This window comes from Aptenodytes patagonicus, chromosome 24 (assembly GCF_965638725.1).
Source record: "Aptenodytes patagonicus chromosome 24, bAptPat1.pri.cur, whole genome shotgun sequence".
NCBI lineage: Eukaryota > Metazoa > Chordata > Aves > Sphenisciformes > Spheniscidae > Aptenodytes > Aptenodytes patagonicus.
Genome location: NC_134972.1, coordinates 5,360,927 through 5,377,886, shown reverse-complemented (window position 1 = coordinate 5,377,886; position 16,960 = coordinate 5,360,927). Strand labels below are relative to the sequence as shown.

The 16,960-nt window shown below is 39.2% G+C and overlaps 1 protein-coding gene across 3 annotated transcripts in view; it reads left to right on the top strand.

Moving 5' to 3' along the window:
- Nucleotides 1-16,960, top strand: part of SLC23A2 (solute carrier family 23 member 2) — a 52,168-nt gene that overhangs the window by 29,727 nt on the left and 5,481 nt on the right. For all 3 annotated transcript variants that reach the window (XM_076358738.1, XM_076358739.1, XM_076358740.1), the window contains 9 exons: nt 1,150-1,266; nt 2,489-2,646; nt 7,208-7,296; nt 8,781-8,851; nt 9,999-10,180; nt 13,183-13,303; nt 14,007-14,163; nt 15,711-15,858; nt 16,433-16,538. In XM_076358738.1, coding sequence (XP_076214853.1) covers nt 1,150-1,266; nt 2,489-2,646; nt 7,208-7,296; nt 8,781-8,851; nt 9,999-10,180; nt 13,183-13,303; nt 14,007-14,163; nt 15,711-15,858; nt 16,433-16,538 — 1,149 coding nt within the window. The remainder of the gene's footprint in view (nt 1-1,149; nt 1,267-2,488; nt 2,647-7,207; nt 7,297-8,780; nt 8,852-9,998; nt 10,181-13,182; nt 13,304-14,006; nt 14,164-15,710; nt 15,859-16,432; nt 16,539-16,960) is intronic.

Here is a 16,960-nt window from a genome sequence, read left to right as displayed (position 1 = left end):
ACCAAATGGAGATTATCTAAGCATAATCTGTGGATTTGTTGTGATTTTTGAAGAAGTAAAGACCATTTGAGTCAAAGTCACGAGTCTGGCAAAGTTCCTGGTCTTTGTGTAAGGCTACTTCACATGAGTTTGTTATGTTCTAGTGTGGATTAGATCAGAACAGTAGTTATATAAGGTATTTTTTGGATAGTTGAGCTGAAATGATAAAATCTGATACTTCCTTCTGCTTTTGTTGTGGTATTTGGGCTTTGGAGCATTGTGTTTTTGTTCTCAGGAATTTCAAAACCAGAGCGTTTAAATGAAACGATTCCACTTAGTTGTAAAGAAGAAATGATTGAGCTGACTCTTGTTTTAATGGAAAATCTGCAGGGATTTTGATGCGTGTATGTATGTGGTCAGTTGTCTGTTAGCTGTCTGCGAATTAGGGCACATGGTAGGCCAGAACGTGGTCTTGCTTAAAGTCCTGTAGGTTTGGAGGAAGTCCGCTTGGCTAATATAAATTGGCCGTGGATGTATTCAGTTATAATGACTAGCATTTTTCTTGACTGCTTGAATGTGGGGTGGAAGCAAATATAGGAAAACTTGTGGCTAAAAAAGTTAACCAAGACTGAAATCGAGTAAGAATTAAGCGGGGAAGCAATCACCATAATAAGGAACTTTCTTGCCTGTGATTTTGTTCTCTTATGCAAGGATAGTCATTCTGCTTTGAAAATAGCCATTGTTGACTCTTCTACTTAGGTCCGAGTCTTCCTTTTTTTCTTTTCTTTTTTCTTTTTCTTTTTTTAAATAAACAGTTCTATCATGATAATCCCATTTTTGGGGCACCTTTTGGCTGCCAGATCGGTTATATCATAAACGAACAATTGTTGTGTTAGTATAAATAAGCAGGGAATGGCTTATAGAAGTGGATGTGTTTCGTACAAGTTCAGCAGCTACAGCTGGAGATGAGCTCGTTGTCAGAAGTAAAAGGCTTTAAAAACGTAACATATGAACATTGCTGGGGAGTATTATACCAGCCCTGGAGTATCTGGGAGTTGCCTGATAGTTCAAATTCAGTTTATTCATATGTAACAGTAACCTACTGTTGTCCTTTGTGTCCTCCCCCGCTTTTTTGCCCTCCCCACCTTTCTGCCCTCCCTATCAAAATAGAGCTCTTTGGCAGAGACGCTGGACAGCAGTGGCAGTTTAGACGCACAGAGAACTGACATGATTTACACTATCGAAGACGTTCCTCCTTGGTATCTCTGCATATTTTTGGGGTTACAGGTATGTTTCAAAACAGCTATAATATTTTCTCTGTAACTTCTAAAGCTTGTTTAGCATTTTCTGTGTAGTTCATTGCATTTGTGTGTGTGATAATTTTATTCTTCCCATGCTCTCACGTTTGAAGAAAGTGTTAAGATAGTTTCTTCTGAAATTGATCACAAAGATTAGTGTTGATAATGATCTGTATTATTGTTTGCTGGCTTGTGCATTTGTGAGATTCACTTAAATGCTTAGTCTTCTAAAATGCTGCTAGTAAATAAGTGAGCAAATGCTAAGTGGTGAGCTTCAGAAAGCGACATTTGGCACCTCTGGAATTAAAGATGGAGAGAGATAATGGTTTAGTTCTGAAATCTTGAATACTAAAGCTGCTGCTGTAGTAATTTCAATTCTGCAAGCTTGATAGCATCATCCTGGACCTGTAGGCTCGTTAATAAGCGGGGCACGCAAATTCTGCACTCCTTGGAGTGAAAGCGTGTGCTTCCTGCTATGAGTAGGACTGTAGCAGTGAGCTGGACCCTACTACCAGCTCAGCCACTCACTTGTGTGAAGCGGAACAGCTCGTTTCATCTCCTTTCTTTCTCAAATGGTAATAGTATCTGTCCCACAGGAATGCTGAGAATTTGTTAATATCTGTAAAGTATGTTGAGATCTCCAAACAAATACATTCCAAAGCATCCTTTTTATTTCTGCCTTTCCTCAAGGACAGGCAGTTCTGTAGGGATTACATTTTTACTTGCATTGTTGAATATGGTGACTCTTGTTTGTTTGTTTGCTTAATGTATTTGGATTGAAAAAGAATTAATGAGTACCTAGTTTCTGGTACTTGTGAGCTTATTTGCAGCCTAGTTTGTGTGTGCTCTAAGTTCATTTGTAAGCTAATGGTTTTTCACATGGTTGAAAGTGAATGGAGTTATTTAGCTGCTTTTCTGAGTTAGAAGCTGTTTTCAGCACAGTTACCTAGATACCTCCTCATCAAGAACAGTAGCCATGTAGCTATGTAAATAACCTAGTTTATCCTACAGAAATAGCGATCGTTAGCAGCAGGCTAGTGCTAGCTCGACATGGAAGGAAAATACTTGAAGAAATTCTTAGGACCAGGAAGTGAGAGCTTTGGTGGATAATTCAAAAGTGAAAATATCCAATGCAGAAGAAAAGATGGTCGTAAATTTATTTACTTATTAATATTGGCTGCAGTATTAACAAACCATTTTTCTCTTCACAGCATTACTTAACATGTTTCAGTGGAACTATAGCAGTGCCCTTTTTGCTAGCTGACGCCATGTGTGTTGGATTTGACCAGTGGGCTACCAGCCAGTTGATCGGGACCATTTTCTTCTGCGTGGGCATCACTACATTGTTACAAACAACTTTTGGGTGCAGGTGAGATTTGGGACTTGTTTCTAGTTGTTGTGGTGGTGATAAGACTAGATACCTGTTGGGATTTCCAGGATGCAGTCTGAGATCCAAGAGGTAGGTAGGCTATTTTCAAAGGATAAACGTGAAGCACAAGATAGCAGGTCAAATACAGGGCAGTTAGGGAAAGCTTTTGGAAAGCTGCTCCCAAAAAAAGGTGGATCTGAAATCGGAGAAGGTGTTCCAAGGGTAAGAAAATACAGCAGGGGCAGGGAGAGGGAAGAAGGAGGAGGGAAATCCATGAGGCCAGAGAAGGTAGAATTGTTTCTGGGGAAAAGGAAAAATTCATACACCTTGGTAAAGAGGAACTAATTTTGATATTTTTATTAGTTTCTTGAATGATACTATATTCTGGCCAATATTTAGGTGGTTGTGATTAGTCCTACAGCAAATTGTGTGCTTGTTCCCGTAAAGTGCGTGTCAAATTAAAAAGGCAGGGGAAAAATGATGAGGGTGACTTTTTATTCTCTGAACTGAGTGTCTCTGTTACCTTCCAATACAAACAAATAATTTATTTTTATTTGTTAGTTGCTCTGAGTTGCAGGTAATGATCCTTCCTTGAGTTGGGAAGAAACACATACGTTAGCGTAGCCTTACAGGGATGCCTGTACCTCTCCTTTGGTCTGCTCTCCTTAGGAGGATGCAAGAGACCAATTCAGGTGTTAGCAAATACTTGTAAAAATGTAGTGTTGGTAAGAACTGGATGTTCTAAGATTTATTAACACGACGATAAATCTTTTAAAAAAATGTGCGTTCTATAATAAACACTGCAGAGAGATGTTTGACATGTTTACTTAAACTTTTGTTGACTGTGCCTGTGAGAACCGGGAATAGCTAAAATCTGCAGAGTTATTTCTGCATCTTCTTGAATAAACCAAGAGTGATAAGTAAAACCAGAAGAAAAGTACGTATTTTAAGAGTATGCCCTCATATATAGTTACTTGAATGATTCATGGGTCATTTAATTCAATTTAAGAGCAATGTGAGCTGAAATCTTGCATTCCAATAGAAAATGGACAAACACCCCCCACATTTTTAAAGATTTATCTAAGAAACAGAATCTTTGGGTGGAAAAGTTATCTCAATAGGGTGCAGAAGGCAAGCCTATGGTAGATCACTTGCAGCTGTAGATCAGCTTTTCATCTAAAAATTTTCCAAATATTTCAGGTTTTCCAATGTAATCTTTAGTTGCTATTTTAATTAGCTTTAGTTAGCTTTTTTGTCTTTTTTCCTTTGAAAAAAACCCTTCCCTTTATTTTTTTATTATGTCATACTAAACTTAGAAAATCACTCCGCGGTTTTGTGTGAAAAGTTCATTCTGATGACAAAACAGCATAACGAAAAGTGTTGAAAGAGAAAATTTTCTTTCCCCAATGTATTTTCTTTTAATCAAGACTACCTGCAGTTAATAATCATGTTTTCTGCCTGATTGGCTCTTTGTGCTCATAGGGTAGCTTGCCTTAGCTGTAATCATAAATTTTCAAGTACCTTGTCTGAAAGGAGGCAGAGGAGCAGAGTTGTGCCCTTTGGTGTTTTGAACCTCTCTTTTAATGGGAGTGATGTATTTCTCCCTGCCCCATCTTCTATTTGTGCTTTATATAGGGAATCGAGGGATTGTTGACCTAGGCGGGAACTGGAAGATAAGGTGTTTTATTGTTTGGCTTTGAGTGTCTCCTCCCTGGATTTACTGAAATTTAAAATACTCCAATTTTGTAAGAAGTGCAGAGTTGCGGATGGAGATAAACTCAAAGGGGAGCTTGGTTTTCCTGTGCTTCTACCAGCTTTCTTCTTCTGCCTCAAATTTATCAGAAAAAGCTTAGTTTTTGTGCTTCCTGAGACTTGTATCTCTTCACAGAACTAAAGTTTGTCATATTTTGGTTTTTTCCCTAATCAATCTTGGGCTCTTTCTCTTTATTACTTACTATAGAGTCATTTTGGGCTCTTGCAGAAACCAGTGTGGTCTCATCAGTTTGAAAGGCTCTCTTCCTTCTGTATAATCCCACCTCTGCCGTCCGTGGTGTTTTGTTTTGGTTTTTTTTTTAATCCTTTCCAGTGGCTTCCACTTGCACATGTTTATATACTGAAGAGGCAATTGTGTTTGGATCTTAAAATAAGTGAACTTGTATTTAAGGAGAAAATTTCCACAGTTGAATGTTTTATAACTGTTTAACATGTGATTCTGGTTTTATGTAAGGGTGGGAATGGGATATAGCAGCGACGTTCTCTAAATGAGATTTTAAAGTATTCATTGGCAAGTCTGTCAACTGCAAAGTATTTCAGCAAATAAAGCCACTATGGTTTCAAAAGGTCAAATTCCATGGTTTAAAGGTCCTTAAAGATGGATTTAGCTCAGTTACAAGGAGGAGTTGTGGTCAATTTGGTACCCATACTAATTTTAGGAATTCAAGCTATTTGTTAGGTTGTGTAATAAGCCAAAAGATTTGGCAAGAATTCAGAGTAATTAGTATGACTGAGACACTCAAATACAGCTTTAATATACCTAAACATTTTAGGTTTGTTGCTGTGCGCACCGCTACATTGTGTAAGCATTCTTACATCTATCTGTGTGACGTGTTAAGATAATGAAGACATTTCCAGATGACTTTAACTGCATAAAAAGCTCTGTCTTCACAGGGGCTCGTGCCAAAATTGAGCAACTTCACAATTTAGACATGAAATTAAAATGATATCCCAATCATAAGCTGGTGGTGCTTTACCCAGCTAGTAATGAATGCCTGGCTTAGCAATCGGAAAGGTATTTTGTAAGTCATGTTCCAAACTGCAGCTCTCTTCAGAAAGAGACTGATCGTAGTTGGCTGATTTTGAGTAATAAGTTAAAAAAAAATTTAAAAAAAGACTTCTTTCTGCTTAGGGAAAAAAAAAAGCAATATTTTGAGCCTACTGGCCTTTTTGGTAAATATTCCAGGTTAACTGTCTCATATAAAGCAGATAGCTAGGTGAGATGTACTAGGACCTTATTATGCAATAAGTATGCAGGGTGTTTTATGTGATACAAAACTCACAATCTGGACCTAAGTCTCAGTACAACTGACTTCATCACTGGAGAATGTGTTTGCAATGTATATTTACAAAATCATTAGGTGGGGATAGAGTACTGTGTAGGTGGGATAGAGGAGTAACAGCTTGTTACAGGTATTGCGTATTTTTTTGGGGCATGGCATGGGCACCAGCTTGCTCAGTTTGCTTAATGAACCTTGAAAAATAAGGTGAATCATTCACTTGCAGCTACCAACCATTTCTTCACCAAAGATAAAGCTTTGATTTTTGCTTGAAGAAACTTAGAAGGGAATTGCATGCCGGTCAGGTGTGCTCAGGTGGCTCGTGTATTTTATGAAGTTTGACTTTCTAATGCAGTTTTCAACGTTTGCGGTAGGTGGGTCAGCTTTTTAGATTGCTTATGGCCCAAACTCCTTTCCAATGGTAGGTCAACTGTTCTAACTGCCTGCCTGTGAACTTTACAACTACTGTTAGCAACAGGCTTCTGGTTTGATCTTTTTTGTGTTAAGCGCGTATAGGATTTTTTTCCCCACAGATTTTTTTTTTTCTTCTTCTTTCCTTCTTTGTGCCTTTTCTGATCTTTATCTGAATCTGCTACAGTTAGTTCTTTTTCCTTTACTGGTGTTTGCGCGGGCATCGAGGCACTTCATTGTGGCTGTAAAACAGCCATAAACACGGTGCAGCAACTAGAGCTACATGAGCAATTAAGTGTTCCGCATGTTACAGTTTGAGATCTGCTATTAAAGAGAATCTTATTACAATCCATTAATGACAGTATTTATAGAATAGTTCAAAGTGCATCTTCTCTGTAGTTAAGTAACATCTGGATATTTGTGATGTTATGCAAGCTACGGTTGATTCAATAAATACGTAGTTGGTGCTGGTAGATGCTCTTTAGATCTTAAACCTTTTGGGAAGTGTAAACACCAAAGCTAAGAATGCCATCTTGAAATTCTTGCAGCATTTGTATTTATTGTTGGTAGCCACCTGGAACATCTAATCAGCTCTTATCAACCTAATAGTTATTTATACATACACTTAAAGATGAATGTATAAATGACTACTTCAAGTCATGCAAAGGGAAGGCATTGAGTATGCAGACTGCATACTGCCCTATCAAAGAGCTTTTTTAATGTGGTGGGACGGTAAAAGCTGCACATTCAGCAGTCTGGCTGGTACTTGCATCAGAACGTGCATCTGTATCCTTGTTGTGATGCTGAGTCAAAACCTTCAATCAATGTCTGGTACCTGCCTGCTGGTATCCGGTAATTATCTGTTACAGGCGTTGTATTAATAATTTCATGCATGTAGTGTCTTCTGTTGAGTCTTTGTTTTGTGAAGTCTTAGTATTTCTATGTCTGTTCTTTTTAATAAGAAATTTTCGTATTTTACATTTTTAATAACCCCCAATAAAGGATGGTTTTGAGGATGAGTAACCACCTAACTGCCATTGATACCCTGACACAGTACCGTAATACCGAGAAATGTCAGCATCTCTTCTTTCCACCAGGTTACCCTTGTTTCAAGCGAGTGCTTTTGCATTCTTAGCACCTGCTAGAGCAATACTCTCCCTGGAGAAGTGGAAATGTAATAATACAGGTAATTGTCGTTTATGCTTGTTCAGGTTTAAGTGACAAATGACCCAGATCACATATAGTGCAACTTCCAAATCTTTTGATGTGGAAACTGGAACTAATGAGCAGGGAATATGAAAAATTCTCTCCTTTAACAATGTTAAAACTTTGTGCCTTGGAAAAAGATTCTTAAAAATGCCCTTATGGAATTCTGTTTCGGGGGGGGGTTAATATAAAAAATGTTGGCAAAAGAAATCTAGCAGTAGCATAAAACAATTCTTTTGTTAACAATGTAGAGAAAGGCAGAAGGATTCCTTAAATGTTCCTTTCCGGTATTTAGAAATAGTAGGTCCAATCGAGTCCTTTTAAGTTGAGTATTAGTAAGTTCGAGCAACGTTCAGCATCACCTCAAGACCAGCGTTTTTACCTGTTTAACTCATACCTGACAGGTTTTGCAGAGCAAGCTTTGACAATATTTGGATGTTTTCTTTGCTAACGTCATCATCCTGAAAGGTTTTGAATTTATTTAGAGTGAAAATGTGCAGTAAAACGGGTTGGGTTAGGGGGCTTTTTCTTTAACTTAGGTTAGAAAACTGAAGTGGAAACAGCTCTGGCAGTTTTCTTTTTAATGGGGTGTGGTTATTCAGCAATAAAGTGGTGGGCAGTGCAAGACAGCAGAATAGAGAAGCAGTCTGCTTGCTTCTAACTAAAGTTCTTCCCGGGGTCCTTTTGATTCTCTAATCATTTATATTATTTATGTGTTTATACATCTCTTTTGATTCACTTATGGCCACCTAATTAGTTTTCCTGACGTTTTTTCTATAGACAGCTTTGAGCATTCACATTTTCTCACTGGGGGAGTCAGATTTAGCTACTGGGAAATAGCACGTGGCTTTCAGTGCCCAAGATGTAAAGGCAAACTATGGTGTGCTTTAGTAGTGCTAGCTGTGGTGGATATTTCTGTGTGCCAAAATGTGCCAGTATCCTAATACACACCTTGTTGAAAGAAAATACTGTCTGATAACCTTTGATGGCAAAGCAATTTTTCCGCTACTTCAGCTTTTCAGAGAGAGCCTTTGCTGCATCTTGCTCTTGAACCTTTTAACCTTCAAAAGGTGTCAGATGGGGTTGTAAGCACGGGTCAATTCAGCATGCAGTGAGTGACCTAAATTGGTGAACAGCAGACATTGGAGTACTTGATTCCTAGTGTGCAGCTGAGTAGTTCTCCATTCATCTGTTTATTGGAGTGAGAAAAGAATCCCTAATTGACCTTTCCTTCTGAAAGTTGTGATTTTTTTCCACTTTGGTACAGTGGGTAAAATTAGTGGTTAGCTCTTGGGGAACGTAAGCGTGTTATTACTTGATTTATAGTGTTGCAGAACTTCTGTTCTGTGTAAATCAAGGCTCATTTGTCAGACACAGCTTAAGGAGAGATTTATTTTGTATTAAATGATGGCAAAGTGGCTGAGGAATAAACACCTGTGTTTTTTCTTTTCTTCTTTTTGTAAGATATAACAGTTACAAACGGAACGACAGAACTGCTTCACACTGAGCACATCTGGTATCCCAGAATACGAGAGGTAATGTAGGAGTAGCCTTTAGCTGTTGATCTGTCCAATTCCAGTTAAGTTTCTCACCTAACCATCTGTGTGTTCTTATCTTTAAGTTGGTAATTTCTTCTTTCACTGCGATTTCATTTCAATATATCCCTTTACTCATTTTATGGAAGTCTTCATCTTTTCAACCTGTTCATTGCTGAACAGCAAATACAAGGAGTTAGTTACCACATTCCAAAAGATGCGCAGTAAAATGCACAAGCAGGATGAATACTCTTCTTGTAACACTGCGATTTGTGCTCACTGGTAGCAGTTCAGCTGCTACCAGACCACTTGCCTGCTGTCACTCTGTTCAGTAGGCTGTCCCGTGGAAGGTAAATATGCAGTTAGCAAATCTGTTCATCCCTAGGTGTCTTAAGTTGGAGACTATTCTGATAAGACGTTGATTCTCCCAAGAGACTTGCTGAAATATATCAAACTCCTTCTCCACTCGCAGCACTGCAGTCTGAACTTCATCATGCTCTGCAGAGCCCAGGACGAGGGTTGTGCCCAGGCATCGCACTAGAGTGGTAGATAGCGTAGTCCAAATTAAGGCGTGTGTCATGGAATTTATCTCCCATCCCGTTGCTTTGGGCTGCACACTTTTTCTTAATTAAAAACAACCCCTCTCTCTTCCCCATGTTCAAACCATAGCTACATCCTGCCAAGAGCCCTGCAGCCAAGAGGGCTGACAGTCTCCTGAGACCACAACGCTGCTCTATACCAGCTTCTAAGGAGCACTTGTGAACAATGCAGCATACACTCTGCCCCTAGGAGCTAGGAGCATCACCTCCGTGGCGCCACCAACCCTTGCCGGTTCGATCTGAGAGCTTAAAGGTTAGCCTGGAACCCAGGTCTCCTGTCTGACAGTGTGATGTGCTATCCACACAACTACCAGACTGGCCCACTGGTCTGTTGTGTAATAGTTTTGTGGAGAAAACCATAAGTGTTATGCTTAAGCAATAAGTCACTTAAACATAATGAGCTGTTTTATGACGAAAAATTTGCTGAGTTCTTCTGTGTCACTGAATTCTTTTAACTGCAGTTTGTAACCCAGAGCAGAAAAAGAAGTGTTTGGGGTTTGCTTTTAAGATTTGACTGAACTGTCTCTTTCCCGTTCTTGTGTGTTCAGATCCAAGGTGCTATTATCATGTCCTCCTTGATAGAAGTGGTGATCGGTTTGCTTGGCCTTCCTGGCGCCCTGTTGCGATACATTGGACCTCTGACCATCACGCCAACTGTTGCTCTCATCGGCCTCTCCGGTTTCCAAGCTGCTGGAGAAAGAGCAGGCAAACACTGGGGTATCGCTATGTTGTAAGTACTCCTGGGTGTTCTTGGCTTAGGGCAGGGGGTCCCAGTTGGTAAGTCGTCATGCAGGAATTTTGGAGTGCCAGGGAAAAGCCAGAGTCTGCTTGGCTGCCAAAGGTAGCATTGCAGTGCCCCCAGCATGGAGAAATACTGTGTGCAAGATTGTGAGTGGGTCTGGATAAGGTCAGCTGGCAATTTGAGAATAAGGACAGCAGCAGCTCAAGAAGAGGAGGAAGGAAAGGACAACGGCTGAAAGTGAGGTGTGGAGAACAGAGAATTTTATAAAACAATAGTTGGTCTGGGAGCCATTGGCTGGGTCTAATTCAGTGCTATAGGAAAGATGATCTAGCAAAACACCAGAGAGACTAGTGAACAATTTATATTTCTATTTTTATGATGCTATTGTGTATGTTTCTTATTCTGCAAAAGCGAGCAAATACCATTGGTAGTAGTGGTCCATTTGTCATTATTACTGATTTGCTTATCTATAGCCAAGAGAAATTTGTATGATGACAGCGACCATGTGTATTTCCATGAATGCCATCAGTCGATGAGGCATAAGTAGACAGATTTCTGTTTAGTAGATAAAAGGGCTTTCAGAGTGAATTTCAGGGCTTGGTATGTGTGCTTCTGTAGGTATAGATGCCAGGGAAATTAAAGAATTGAGATAAGTGGTATGAAAAGGAATAACTGAGAAAAATGAGATGAAGAGAAGACAAAAGCTTCCTGTGCGATGCTGTGAATAACCAGCCAAATAAGGATGGAAACCACATTTTAGGGAGAAGGAAATTGGCTGAAGCAGTTGCTATATGTAGTGTATAGCGACCAACTTTGTGCCAGCGCTGGAAGCGGAATGACTTGATGAGATCAGATTCTGATCTGACTAATCTGTTTGCACAGTACTTTGAACACGTAAAGTATTCTGTAAGTGCAGCTTATGATTAAAAGGGCTGTCTCTTTTATCTCGGATGTTAGCATCAGGAATATTTTTGTAATTCTATTATGTTAAGCAGCTGACCCAAAGGAATGTTTATATTTTCCTGTAAAACAAATTCTATGCAAGTTGGGACTAATGCTAAATCAATCAAGCAGACCTTTGGTGGATTGGACGTGGAAACATGTAATTAAAGTTGACATTTTGCACATGGAAAAAAAAGCATCAATTCAGGAACAGGATTTAAATATTACCCAGTCAATAAGTATTTCTGGCTTCTGCCACGCAAAAAATGTGCACTAGATTGTTGAAAATAACTCCATAGCCATCTAGAGCCACTCAAAAGTAACTTGATCTCTACAAGATGTGGCGCTAGAAATTGTCTTGACTGTTCTGATGAGATAAAAATAGTGTATCGCTATCTAGCACAGCAGAATAATACCTGTGTAAGAGCTATTATCCTCTATTAGCTGCAGATGCTATTTGACAAGACTTTCAGTTTCCCAAACAGTTTTCTGACCTCGCTTGTTCTGCGGGTGCCAGGCTGAATGAATTTAATCCATAAAACACACCGCATCGTGATCTGTAAAAAGGGAAATTATTCCTGAATTGGCCTTTGCCTGTGTATCAGGTGAACAAAACCATTCCTCTGGGCATTTAAAGATTTGGTGGTATTTTACAGAATGGCAGTAAGCCCCCCTGCCATGTGGCCAATATAATATTATGCCTACTTTGTAGACAAGCAAACTGAGAAACTAATCTTGATGGTTTCAGTGAAGTGGTTCAAGGGTGTTTTTTAATCTTTTCTCTCTCTCCTGCTTTATTCTCTGTCATGCCATGCAATCCATGTATCCTCCCCGACATTATTTACAACTCTGTGCTAAATAAATCGAAATACAAAGCCGCCTGTCCTCAGGGCTAGCGTGGCAGGATAGCTGCTGTTAGGGAGTGGAGCCCATCTTTCCGTAATGGGCTTTGGGAGAGATGCCAAAATGTTTCCTGAATGCAAGGAAAAGGTGCCTTTATCATTCGCCTCTAGTTGGGGGTAAAGGCTATAAATGACACCCTTCTTGTGCAGAGCTCTTTGTTCCTGGAGATTGAGGGAGAATAAAGCTCTGTTTTGTTTCTTACAGACTGAAACTCATCTGGGACAGAAAAGGGAGGGAAGCTTAAAATCCACCTTTTTTTTCTTTTTTTAAGTCAGCTGATAAAAACATAATCTCAAATTTCAGAAAAGCTTTGCTTCTTCAGACAGCTTGACTCTTTGTGTAACCTTTTTGTAGCAAAACTGGTTTTGGCTATTTCAGAATTGAGCAACCTGCCCTGGGTTTTTATTTTTCATTGCAGTGGATACTTATTTTAGCTGTAGAGTTGAATTAATTTTTAACGTATAGAGGAGTTTAGCAGTTTTGACGAGGGGGGAAGATGCATAAAAAATGTAATACACTGGGTTACTGGTGAACTGCAATTGAATGGAATCTTGGGTTTTTGGGTTCTATTCTGATATCTAGCTTGATTTTAGTGAAAGGTGCATATACAAAAAAAATTTGGATTCTTAAGAATTGAGGAAAGAATTTCTCTTGACAGAAAGTTTTCAAGTGCTTCGGAGTTTTATGCAAATTTTGAAATGTAAAAATTAGTGTCTACTCGCCTCCAGTTTTCCTGTTTCTTCCCATTTGCTAGCAGCAACCTTTGTGCTTCATATGCAAAGCAGACCTGGACACACAGATAGTTAGAGTCGAAAAGAAGCAAGCAGCGCAGCGTAGCTCTTTGCTAATGACTGCTTAGCTCTGAAGATCTTTCTCTAGTCTGATTCATTTTCCTGATTTCATTTACCTGTTTGCTGCTGGCTGTTGCTGCAGCGCTTTAGAATACAAATTATGTTGGTTTGGCTTTCATGGAATAGTAATTTATTTAAAATATATTCTCTTATGATGCTTGTGCTAAATTTAAAATGTACATTTATATTCTGTGTCTGAAGAGCCTGAACAGGTTTGTGCTGAGAAGGATTTTTAACATGTTGGTGCTAATGACATGCCTCTCTTGTCTCACTCCCCTCCTCCTTTTTTCTCAGGACTATTTTCCTAGTATTGTTGTTTTCTCAGTATGCCAGAAATGTCAAATTTCCCTTACCCATTTACAAATCTAAGAAAGGATGGACCGCATACAGGCTGCAACTTTTCAAGATGTTCCCTGTAAGTAGTTGAACTTGTTCTTCAGTTGGAAAAAAAAAAAAAACAAAACCCCCTAATTTGTGTTTTGGGGTTTTTTTTCTTGGTTTTCATTTTTCTTAATAATACAATAGATCACAAAGGTGAGATAAAAGCTTAAATAGGTTTAAATGGCTCACTTGCCAGAGGAAATAGTCTCATATTGTAGTCTTGCCAGATCCCATTCTTGTATCCATCTCTAATGAAGAGTCATTGGAGTGATGAAGATCATGGAGGGGAGGGAAGGGGGTAGGGAAGAAGGTATGTTTATGCATGCAGTGAAAGCCTAAACTGAGCCGTCCAAAAAGGGATGGTGAGATCGTTATCTTCTAGTTTTATGAAAGCAATACTCCGTTCCCCCATGTGAAAGACTTCTTTTTATTTCTCTGGTAAAGTTGAGACTAATTCACTAGCTTGTTTAAGTGCCCATTTGGAGACTTTCCCATTTGTTAGGGGAGAGAAGAGGCCTTGCTCTAATTCTAAAGCCTTTGTAACAGCATCTTCGTTAGGGGCCGGGGGGAAACATCTGTTACAGGATTTACTGCTTGTTCAGACTTATTAAAATATCACTTAAGATCACGCTCAAGTACGTGTGTAATAGATATTCCGTGTAGGAACTGTTTGCTGTTCATGAATATTGCCAGTGACAGTTTATTTTAAACAGCTTTTTTTTCCTCCTCTTCCACAGATTATTTTAGCTATTTTGGTGTCATGGTTGCTTTGCTTCATCTTCACTGTGACAGACGTCTTTCCCCCTGACAGTTCAAAGTACGGCTTCTACGCTCGCACAGACGCCCGACGAGGAGTGCTCTTGGTAGCTCCGTGGTTCAAAGTTCCTTATCCTTGTAAGTATGTCTGGTTTTAAGGGCTGTTTTTCTAATAATATCCCTGCGAGTATCATTTCTGTTGTTTTCAGAAGTGTTGCTGTTTTTCTTTCAGTGCTATATTCTGATGCACTTCAACATGCACTGACCTAAAGGCATCGTAGGTGGGGATGATGGTTTTCTCTTGTTTTCCTCTTTAATTTGATACCTTGAGATCTCACCCAAGAAAGACCAAGTCTCTGAAACTTGCATTTGTAGAAGGCACTTGCAGGGTTTATCTAGGTAACTCTTGACTTCTAATAACATAGTGTGCCTGTATATAAAACATGGATTTTCAGGGAATGGTTGATTTATCTGTACTTGTCAATACTATGGTCAGCTGTTGTTAATGTTACACAATAATAAGGATGGGTTATTACAACTCTGTAGAGCTACTGAAGTCATTATTCTCGTTGTCTAACGAATCAGTAGTGCGTGGAGTTTTTTCCAGCTTAATCCACTTCCCTGCCCCAAACACACCCGTTCTTGAATTAGCCCAACTGTTAACAACTACACAAAAATGTCCTGACTTGCAGAAGGGGCATCGGAATCGGGCTGATGGGCAAGTCAGAGAATACCCATCAATGCTTATCAAAGGACAAAAAAGTATTTACAAGAGAACACGAAATGCTTTCCGTGACATCTTGGACGTTTGTATTTTTTTGCTGGCCACCTTTAAGTTTAAAGGCTGTTTCTTATGGCATGAGGTGGAGTTGCACAACTGGTTCACCCTTGTGCTGCTCAGAAATTAATGGGGTAATAATAGAATAATATTCTGCTAGAATAGAATAATAGAAATTGTTAGGAATACCAGCTTCATTGTGGTTTTCCATATGCTTTGGTTCTGATTGGTTCTTAAAAGAAACCACTTCTAAAGCAGTACTTGGAAGATGTATAATAGAAGCTTTTGGGAAAGAAGAGGAGGAAAACTTCTCCACCCTGATTAGACCTTTCTTATTTGTGAAGCCTTGTTCATTCACGTTTGTGTGACTTAAAGTTCCTTTTGTTGCGAGAGGCTCATCTATTTCAAAGAGAGAAAAGCATCAAGGCAATTGCTGTGGAAAACCTGCCAAGCTTTTCTACAGGCTTAAATTAATCTTATTTTCTCTTCTATAAAAATTTGGAATTGAAAGGTGTTTGTGCAATGATCATAGCTGGTTGTTGGCCATTCTCTTCAGTAGCCTAAACTTGTAACCAAAGACTGAGTTTTCAGAGCAATAATAATTAAGTGGCATTCGCCTCACTGATCAGAATTGTTTTTTCACAAGCAGTAGTTCAAATTCCTTCCTTCTGAACAGGAGAAATTTTTTTGCTGGGGTTTAGGGTTTTTTGGGGTTTTTTTCCAAGCATGATCAAAGCAGTTGGTGAGGCGGTTTTTCCTTTGCTCCTTTCATCTACTTGAACTTGCCAGACTGTTTTACTGTGAAGGGAGTTTGCTGATTCCGTTAAAGATGAATAAATTGCTGTGTGTTTTGATATCTAAATTGTTTTCTGTGGCACGAGAGATTTCAGTTTTCTTTTCTTCACAGTTCAGTGGGGACTGCCAACAATTTCAGCCGCTGGAGTAATAGGAATGCTTAGCGCGGTTGTTGCTAGCATTATTGAATCGATAGGAGATTACTATGCCTGTGCCAGGTTGTCTTGTGCTCCTCCTCCACCTATTCATGCAATAAACAGGTACGTCAAAAACAGATATATTTTTCAGTGTCTTAAGCTACTTTTTTTTTTTTCCCTTTCTTTTATTTTTCCTTGGGATAAGACAGGAATGCATTCTGAGATTAAATGTTACAATTTGGTCAAACACAAGGGCCAAGGATCTGAAATATAAGATGCAACTGTCATGTTGAATTATTTTGTTGCAAGTGCAGCATTGGAAACTTAGTCCTATTCCTGCTGGAGTCCGTGGAAGTTAATAGTACAGTTTCCGTAGGGACAGAACTCTAAATCGGTTCTGGAATCGGGGTAGCTTGTCAAATTCACCTGAAACACAATTTTAGAAATAAAGAACAGCTCTAAGTTTGACTTGAATTATTTTGTAATTTGCTCGGTTTAAGACCGTGGGTATCTAAGACACAGAAAACAGAACTCAAGTTGGTTTTCCAGGTGTGTTGGAGCTTGAAACATGAATTACAATAATTCATGTGGGACAGATGCCTTAACAGGCACCAACGTAGGCTGCAGTCTTAAAGCACCATCTGAAGTGAGTCTACGCTAATACAAGTTTGACTCTTTTTCTGTTTGTGATTTACAGAGGGATTTTTATTGAGGGTCTCTCCTGTGTTCTGGATGGAGTATTTGGGACAGGGAATGGATCCACTTCTTCCAGCCCTAACATTGGTGTGTTGGGCATCACGAAGGTATGTGCTTCACCTTGATTGGTCAGTGACTTGAGTATTTTATCTCCTCCGGTGGATGGCTTACGCCATTTTCATGTTTCACAGCATGACCCTCTTCCAAGAAACCATACTACTTAGTACTTCGTGCAGACAAACTTTACACAGCATTCTGAATTTGCATAGCTTGTCTGTACCAGCCATTTTCTAGTGGAAATGCATTCTAGATAAGGACCCCAAAAATCTTATTTCTGTTCAGAGTAAAAGGTCAGTTAGAAAACCTACATAAAGCAGATGATGCTAAATAAGCTATCCCTTTGAAAACTAAAAAGGCATTCCAGGGCTCTAGGGTGTTTTGAGTGGAGGCATAAACACCTTTTGGATAGACATCTTTTGGATGTCTTGGCTCCGAAAGCATCGCTAGAGAACTGACTATTTTTAATGTC